Below are 9,719 nucleotides of genomic sequence, written 5' to 3' on the forward strand. Positions count from 1 at the left end.
TTTATAGATTGTTTGGTCATCCATTTAATATTTTGAACCTTCCAAATATGCATTAGTACCTTTATTTGGAACCTAATGTGTTTGGATTGGACCGATTGTGATGTCATTGGGTTCATTTTTTTCGAGATGTTCAATTTGAATATAACTCTGCTGAAATCAGAGTTTGGATGGTCCCAAATTTAATTTTGAAAATTTTCAACTTGAATATGTCTCGATATTCTTGTCCCATCAACACGGTTTTTTGTGAAGCATATGTTAAACAAAATTAAGTAATACATGAATAAATATAAAACAAATAATATTATGTTATATGTTATGTAAATAAATCATTCAAATATGGATCATAAACTTTGTGCCTTCCATCTTGAGAAATAATAATTTATAATATTCTTTATCATAAATACTTTTATAATATTCGCTCATTCTTATGGTAACCCAAATATTGACAAAGAGAACCTAACACCAAACCCAACCATCATAGGGAAAGTCCTTCCATGAAAAAAAAAAAAAAAAAAAACCAAACCAAACCATCATGATTCGACAAGTTGGTAATTCTCTATTTCGCTTTTTCCTCCATCTTTAAAAGGACCACATAGAAGGAAGTGTTCACAGTTGCAGTGGCTGTTTGGAGCTGAGTACTTGGCGAGCGTAATGGCTTCCAGACCTGGATTGCTCACAGAGTGGCCATGGCAGAGGCTTGGCAACTTCAAGGTAATATGATCCATCGGTCATTTTTCTTCCTTATTTGCTTACGAAAAGCTTTCTTCACTGAAAAGTTTTACCTTCACTGGTTTGGTTCCATCACTTTTTTTTGCCTTTCTTCCATATATTACACTTTGCAGTGTTACACGCCATGAAATGATGCAACTAATAAACAATGATCTATCTTTGCTCAAGTGGTATGAAAAAAACTTTCTATTGTCAAGTGAAAATCTCCCTATCATAGGGAAGGATGGATAGCTGTTGATCATTTTTGTTTACATGGATCATGATGTGTGAGGGACGGAGATCCATCATTCCCTCCCTCTAGCAGGGATTTCCCTGCATAACATCTCCTCATTTTTTCTATGCATTGTTTATTTACATTTATAGCAGCCAAGTAAGAAACAAATTTGTATATATCCGAATATATACTTAAGAAAATATAAAAATACTTTCAAATAGAAACAAAAAAAAATGGTAGCCTGGGCAAATTTTTTCTTAATATAAATTTTAAAAATTCATTGCTTTTGAACATTAGTCTTACAGAGAGAGAGAGACAAAGAGATAGAGAGTGTTTTAAATATATTTCTTTTCGTCTTCTCTTCATAAATTACTCATAAAGCCGAATTTACAGACTTGATTTTTAATAAAAGCCTAGGCATATAGCAAAAAAAAAAGCAATTTTTTTAATTATTTTATAAAAATATCAACAACATCAAGCTTTTATCACACTATGTGGGGTCAGTTCAATAATTTTTTTTTCTATTATGTCCTGATAACAGTCAACTTCTGCTTTAAATCTAATAAATTAAATATTTTAATGTTTTCTAATCAAATATTTTTAAGTCTTATCTTTAATATAGGCCAGATGCATTACACATATTCTCCTAACCGGGGGATCTTAGGAAGGCCACGCTATTTTTTTTTTTAATTTAATGAAATAAAAATATTTCTTCTTGTTATGCAGTACGTGGTTGTAGCTCCATGGGTGGCTCATAGTTTCTACTTACTCGCAACAAAGGATCTGAAGGATATCCACTTGAATTACATTTTAATATTCCCCTCCCTGCTACTGAGAATGCTCCACAATCAGATATGGATCAGCATTTCTCGCTTGCAAACTGCCCGAAGCCCTCATCGCATAGTAGACAAAAGTATAGACTTTGAGCAAGTTGATCGTGAGAGAAACTGGTAAGCCATAACCCAGCGTTTAAATAAATTCCACCTTTTAATGATATGCAACTGTGGTTTTTTTAAAAGTTTTAAGAAAATAATACTTAAGAAGGAGGTGATTTGAAGTGAGAGTGAATGACACTAAGATTTTGTTTGGGATGACTTTCTTACTACTTCTTAAAACATATTTTTGGTAGAAAAATTTTAATTTTTTATTAAAAAGCTGTTTTAAGAATCAATAAAAAACCGTCCCAAACGAATAAGTCTAGTTTGGGCTTAATTTCAAAAGAAAAAGTTGGTAATAAAGCTTGGAATTAGCAAAGTGATCCGGAGTTATTTCTCTTATTGGATCATTAAGCTCAATTTTGTACTTATTAGTCATCCTATTAGTAAATTGATCTCGACCGATTTATTATATTACTTTTTTTCCTGCTTCCAAATTTTTTTTTTTTACTAAAAAACAACTTTACAAAGTAGTCCAAATGAAACCTTTAAAATAGGGGAAACTATTCTGTGCGGACTCCGAACATAGAGAATCATCTGTATTACTGTGTATTTGTTGTTTATTTATTGCGTATTTGTAGTTCACGCAGTAAATACTTAACAAATTCTCAGTTGTGAATATTTGCTTAGTATTTAGTGAGTATTTAATGAGTTTTGGTTGAATATTTACTGAGTATTTATTAAGCATTTACTTCATTTTATTAATTTGCTACCTACTTGTTGCTTATTTACTGCGTATATAAGTAACAAATACTCAACAATCCGGACGATTTTCTAGGCCCGGAGTCCGCAGAATAATAGACACTATAGTCCACGAGTGGAACTTTTATTACGTCCTTTGACCGGATGTAGATCTACGTTCGGTCAGAGGATTGTTGCTCGGTTTTTGCTCGGTATTTGATCGGTATTGCTAGGTATTGTTTGGTAATAACGAGGAATACCGCTCTGTGAAGACCAATACCGAGTAATACCGAGCAATACCGAGCAATTTTTTGATATTACTCGGTATTGCTCGGTATTTTGTCTTCACATAATGATATTTCTCATTATTGTCGATATTGCTCGATATTGCTCGGTATTTGCTCGGTATTTCTCATTATTGTCGGTATTGCACTAATGCCGGCCGAACGTAGCTCTACGTACGTTCACCGGACCAAAATAAAAGTTCCCACGAGTGGCATGTTGGGTGAGAGGTTTTGGCTTTTTCACTAGAACTATGGAGACTAATTAACAACTGCTTTGGCACTTTAAAAAATGAAAGTGTACTTTCCATGATGTTGAAAGTGAAGAATAATCTACTTCCTCCAATGCAAGAAAAGCCAACGAAGAAGCTCGCGAGGTCGAAGCAACAACAATGCAGAAGCAAGCCGAGGCAGCAACTACGAAAAAGCAACATATGACGTGAAGCCGATCAAAATTAATCTAATTGGCTTAATTATAGAATTTGAATTAGAAATAATTAATTAATAATATAATTCTGAAGTGATTAATTAGATGATTAATAGTATATTTAATAACACTTAAATAATTAATTAAATCATTTATAGTCGGTATTAGTTAAATATTTTGTTATTTCAAACAATAATTAGATAATTATCAATATAGTTAGTAATCAAATACTTATGAAATTAATATCTAAATAAATAATTAGATAATTAGTAATTAAATTATTTCATAATTAAGCTAGTTTCTAATTATATTATTTATCAATATAACTTATTGACAATAATTAAATTGAATTTAATAAGTAACTCATAATTAACATATAAATTAAATTCAAAATACAAATTAAATTTATGTTTTTATTAAACTAACTGCATTAAATCCAAGATTATATTGGCAAATAGTTTCATGATTTAATAGGATTTAACAACTATTTTGTCAAACAATTTTTAAGACTTAAAATACTCCGAATTTATTAAATCCAGATTTATAGAATTGATTAAATCCTGATAAAGTTAAATTCTATTTCTTGCCAAACGGCCCCAAAGATTTTGAATATTATTTAAGAAAAAAAATCTATTTTTTATTTAACTATTACACTAACATCTGTATAGTACATTAAGTTTTGTATTAAGTCTGAATTTAGCGTTGTTATTTTTAAATTTTCACACATGATGATCGAGGCATAATAATTAGTCCTTTTACCTATGCAAGCACAATGGGAAGCTTTTTCCCCTTAGTATTCATTAATGAACACTTTCTCTTGAATGTCAATTATTTTTGCTTTTTCCCTAGTTTTGGAAGTTTGCAAAACTATTTGTAGGTGAAAAGAAAAAAATTTTTTTGAACAGTAACAATAAATGTAATAGGGAATGAAAACCGAATGATTTTTATTTTGCACTCAACAAATTTCTTTTGTTTAATAACCTTAAGATGTGAAGAGCTTTTAACCAGCGAGTAAATGGCAGCAGTTGATAATCAGAAAATTTACAGAGGAGAAAAGAATAGATCAGCATATTCTGATATATTTTTTATGAATATGTATTAAAAATTTGAGGTGTGGTCATTTTATTATATTTGAGTATTATAAATCTCAAAATTTTAATTTACTAACCATTCAAGAAAATTAAAGTTTAACTATCCAGGAATGATCTTTAAGAACATGGAACTTTAGAGGCTTTTTTACTTTATGATCAAATACATGCTTACTTGTAATTCAGAAATTATGAACATTGTGAAATATCATAAATGCCATTAATGTTCATTTCATGAATAACAGGGATGATCAGATACTATTTAATGGGATTCTCTTCTATGTGGGATATCAAATGATACCTGATACGGCATATATTTCGGCGTGGAAACTCAATGGTGTGATTATAAACATTTTATTACATGCAGGACCAGTTGAATTCTTATACTATTGGTTTCATCGAGCACTGCACCATCATTTTCTCTACTCGCGTTATCATTCTCACCACCATGCCTCTATTGTCACTGAACCAATCACATGTAAGTTAAAAGATTTGTTTTTTTCATATGGTCCAATTCTATTATAGCTCAAATAACTTGATTTATAGGTAAAAGCTTATGTGTGGCATTCTATATATTCCTTTTAGTAAGATAAAGAACTTCCTAACATTATGTTTCATTATTGTATGCGTTTCTTCATGAACAATATCTCTCCATTCAAGTATTTTTAATGTATCATAAATATTGTTGGGGATGTCCATGTTAGATTTATGGCAAAGCCATGAAATTTAGGAGATAAATTATCACCAAAAATATACTGGTTGATTATAAGGTGTTTGGTGCAAGTTCTTATACATTTCTTATACTATGAAATCAGGATGTTATGATTAGAATCAATATTACTTTATGATGATTAATTAGGGATTCGTTCAAGCAAATAGATAAGCTTTGGCTTTTATGTGATTATTAAGCTTAATCATCAGCATTTGCAGATACTCGTGATGTTTCAACATGAAAATTTGATACAACATCAATACGAAGTAGTACAAACGCATTAAACTAGTGATTCAGTGCATTTAAATTAAAAATAAAAGAAATACTTGCTGACTTTTTCAGCTGGTCCGTATAAGTAACCAAGAACTGTAGAAAGAAAATTCATATTATCTACCATGTTAGTTTGGCTATTTTTAAAATTATAGATTGAATATCACAAGAATCACCTCATGTGAACTTCCTTCATGATGTTCTAAGTTCTTTATTTTTGTATATTATTAAGCTTAACTGTACCTAATTTCAACTTCTATTGTCAATTGCAGCTGTTATTCATCCATTTGCAGAGCACATTGTTTACTTTCTGTTATTTGCTATCCCATTGCTGGTCACAATTTTTACTAGAACAGCCTCCATGGTGCAATTCATAGGATATATTTTCTATATTGACTTTATGAACAATATGGGGCACTGCAACTTTGAGTTGGTTCCAAAGTGGTTATTCTCTACCTTTCCACCATTGAAATATCTAATGTACACTCCCTCGTAAGTATTCATCCTTACATATGAAGTAACTCTTCATGTAAAGAATAAATTTATTAGGACTCTTAATTTCATTATTTTGATACACCATAATAAAGTAATTATTTCTTGTTAATGATTGAGTATTAATAAGGTAATAATTAATTTGATGCAGGTTTCATTCTCTCCATCACACACAATTTCGGACAAACTACTCCTTATTCATGCCATTTTATGACTATTTGTATAATACAATGGATAAATCATCAGATGAGGTCTATGAAACCTCATGGAAGGGAAAGAAAGAGATAATAGATGTTGTTCACCTCACACATCCAACCACCTTGCAATCAATATATCATCTACGATTAGGAATTGCATCTTTGGCTTCTAAACCACACAAATCCAACTGGTATGACTTGATGATGTGGCCAATGGCATGGGTGTCTATGGTATTCACATGGTTCTATAGTTCTTCCTTCGTTGTTGAGAGAAACAAGTTGAAGAATATCAAAATACAAACATGGGTCATACCTAGATACAAATTCCAAGTATGAAAATCATCTAACATTTCAAAGATGATATTGTTCTCAGATAATTCTGAGCAACTCACTCACTTGCTCTATGTGTGCAGTATGGCTTGTCATGGGAGAAAGAGGCAATCAATGATTTGATTGAAAAGACTATTTTAGAGGCTGACACCAATGGAGTTAAAGTTCTGAGTTTAGGACTCCTCAATCAGGCATGTGTATTCCTTTTTCGTAATGCTAGTTAAGAAATAAAAAAACCAACAGCATGAATGAGAAGAAAAAAAAAGGCTTTAATAGTATAGGAAATAACCAAAAATAAATAAAAATAGTGAACATCGTTGCATCATATATTGCATGACATGTAAATATCTATAAATTTCCATAATTATGTATTAGCTAAATCCAAATTAATGCATTTTTTTTTCTATTTTCTGAGTTCATTACCATCATCGTAATCATCATCTGTATCCCAACTTATTTAGTTGGCTTTTTTATATGTTCATAGGAAAACAAAAATGCCTTAGTTTCTTTCTGTTCGAGCTTTAAGTGCATGCCTTGTTTTACATAGTGAGCTTGGCTACATATTTGATGAAAATTTTAAATTAACTTGGCATTTTATTAATTCATTTGTAGATTAACTCAATAGCATAGCCCCTTCGATTTTAAAAAACTCTAACAAAGTGGATCGTCAAAACATAAAGATAAAATAAATAATATAACTATATTTACTTTTTTAGAGAATACATCCTAATTGAATTGTTTCTAGTAAGCATGCAACTTTAAAGCTTCCATTTAGCAGATAGCAATTGACTAAAACATTTAATCCACTAATAGTTTATCAAATAAATTCTTTACTATCTTTAATGAAAGAAAATCTGTTGATTCTTTCCACTTAATGACATCATTATAATAACCAAACAAATTTGTTGAAGGATAGTAAAGAAGTAGAGCACTATATCCCTTACACATTTTAGTGATTACATACACATACATACAAAGAATATATATATATATATATATATATATATATCCTTATTGATAAGTTTTTTTTTTTTTTTGGTTAAGTTAGAAATCTAGTACATATAATTAGCTAAAAGTAGGTGACATGTCAGACTCAAACCACTAAAATATACTATGATATGTAAGAAGCAAATCATATAAATTAGAATTATTGGATTATTTATATGATTATTGACTTCCAGGCAAAAGAAATAAATGAAAGTGGTGAGCTTTATATTCAAAAGTATCCAAAGTTGAAATTAAGAATTGTGGATGGAAGTAGCTTGGCAGCTGCTGTCATTATCAATAGCATTCCTAAAGGTACTCAACAGGTTTTACTAAAAGGTAACATATCAAAGGTTGGTCGTACAGTGATCCAGGGCCTATGCAATAATGGTGTGAAGGTAAATCCAATCATATAAACTTATATTATTGCAAATTAAGCTCAATTTTACTCTTATACATTTTCTGCTAATTACACTTAAGCAAATATGTGCTAACTAATGCTAGATGCACAGGTTGTAATGACTAACAAACATGACTATTATATGCTGGAGCCATTCATGCTAGATACAATGGGAGAAAAGCTTCTGCTTTCAAACACTTGTATGCCTCAGGTAATGAGTTTCTTTTAATCTATAGGGGGAGAATGGTTCTTATAAAATAATTGCTAATAACTAGCCAAAATCCATTAGCATCACAAACTTCATAACATTCACAATGAGAATTCAAAACTAAGTGTTCGATACAAACAATTCAACGAGATGAGGCAACCAATATTCTTATATTCCTACAATCGCAAATATATGGATAAAACCGATTGCGAAACAACAACATAAATAAATGGAAAATATGTTGATAAAATAATTTGTAATCATATTGATAGCCAAATTTGTTTATGATCTAACTATTTTTTCTTCAGAATTTAATGTGTTTTTACGTTAAGGTTTAATTTTCATTATTTATTTGAGAATATTACATCAAAAGCTAATCTCTTTTAGCAATCCCAAATTTGAATGCTCCTTACACTTGTGATAGCTTAAACTATTAAAATGAATATGATGATTTTTTTTTTTTAATCTTTTTAAGGTTTGGTTGGTTGGAGATGGTCTGGATGATGCAGAGCAATGGAAAGCGGAAAAAGGAACAACTTTCATTCCATTTTCACATTTTCCTCCCAAAAAAGTTAGAAAGGATTGTCTCTATTACAGTACTGCAGCCATGAAGATTCCAAATGAATTACAAAACATACACGCATGTGAGGTAATATGGAAATTTATACAATGAAAAAAAAATCAACAATTTAATGTGGCTACTTGGCCTATGCTTGGTTGGTAGGATTTTGGGTGAAAAGAAATGAGTAAAAAAATTGAAAACTTCAAATTAGTGCTTAAAGATTCTTAATCAACCAACATATCATTTGTATGATTTCCCTTACTTTTCTTTAGTTCAAACAAATTTTATGAAAATATCATTTTTATTTCATTAAAGTATTATACCTCACTGCTAAGTGCAAATAACAATGCAGAATTGGTTGCCAAGAAAGGTAATGAGTGCATGGCGCATTGCTGGAATAATTCATGCTTTAGAGGGATGGGATGAACATGAATGTGGTGATACAATACTTCAAGTGGACAAAATTTGGATGGCCGCACTACGACATGGGTTCCTTCCACTACTTAATGAGTAATAGATTTCATGGATTGAGAATGTGTTATAAGATACATGTAGTAATCATTAGTATTCAAGTTTTTAAGGAGTAATGAGAAATATATGTCATCAAAATGGAAAGGAAGATAATCACTTGAATTTATGATAAGAAATTACTTGATTAGGAATGTGTATTAAATGATGCATGTATAGGATGCCTCATTGCATCCTGAAGTTTTATCTTAGATCCATGTTAGTGAGAAGCTCATGTAGCGATTAAATTCTTATTATTAACATATTAGTTGATATTGAGGAAAACATTTCATTCTATGAACTGGTAGAACATTAAGAGCATCTACAAGAAGGAAAGTCATAAAACTTCGCTATGTTTCTTGTGGAATTAACTGTTATTCTTCATGTATCAAGGAAATAAGAGCAATGGTTTAACATTGGAATAAAAGTGCCTATTAAAAAAGGATGATAAAATTTTACATAGAAATTTCTCTAAGGTCTCATTTGGTTTCTTAAAGTTAGAAAACATTTTATAAAATATAACAAATTTGCCAGATGTCATCATTTGAAAAGATGTACTTGAAAATCAATTTTATTTTTAAACTCTAAATATATCTTCAAAATAACACAAGTGGTGATTTTATTTTGACACACAAATAAAAGTATTATTTTCTAAATGTATTTAATATTTCCAAGAAATCAAAAAGCCCTTAAGGGTAACAC

General features: G+C 30.2%; 1 protein-coding gene across 1 annotated transcript; it reads left to right on the forward strand.

Moving 5' to 3' along the window:
- The first annotated feature begins 521 nt into the window (after positions 1-521).
- LOC110112743 (very-long-chain aldehyde decarbonylase GL1-5) lies at positions 522-9,444 on the forward strand. Its single transcript, XM_020845058.2, has 10 exons — positions 522-711; positions 1,670-1,893; positions 4,601-4,833; positions 5,610-5,829; positions 5,981-6,356; positions 6,440-6,547; positions 7,538-7,738; positions 7,853-7,951; positions 8,424-8,597; positions 8,863-9,444. The coding sequence occupies exons 1-10, from the start codon at positions 652-654 to the stop codon at positions 9,022-9,024; spliced, it is 1,857 nt and encodes a 618-aa protein (XP_020700717.1). The 5' UTR covers positions 522-651; the 3' UTR covers positions 9,025-9,444.
- The last annotated feature ends 275 nt before the right edge of the window (positions 9,445-9,719 follow it).

The sequence above is a fragment of the Dendrobium catenatum genome, unplaced genomic scaffold (genome assembly GCF_001605985.2).
Source record: "Dendrobium catenatum unplaced genomic scaffold, ASM160598v2 fragScaff_scaffold_35, whole genome shotgun sequence".
NCBI classification, from domain to species: domain Eukaryota; kingdom Viridiplantae; phylum Streptophyta; class Magnoliopsida; order Asparagales; family Orchidaceae; genus Dendrobium; species Dendrobium catenatum.

Coding starts and splice junctions, on each gene's coding strand:
- LOC110112743 (XM_020845058.2), top strand. CDS start 652: ATGGCTTCCAGACCTGGATTGCTCACAGAGTGGCCATGGCAGAGGCTT. Junction 1,894..4,600: donor GTTGATCGTGAGAGAAACTG/GTAAGCCATAAC, acceptor CATGAATAACAG/GGATGATCAGATACTATTTA. Junction 6,548..7,537: donor GTTTAGGACTCCTCAATCAG/GCATGTGTATTC, acceptor ATTGACTTCCAG/GCAAAAGAAATAAATGAAAG.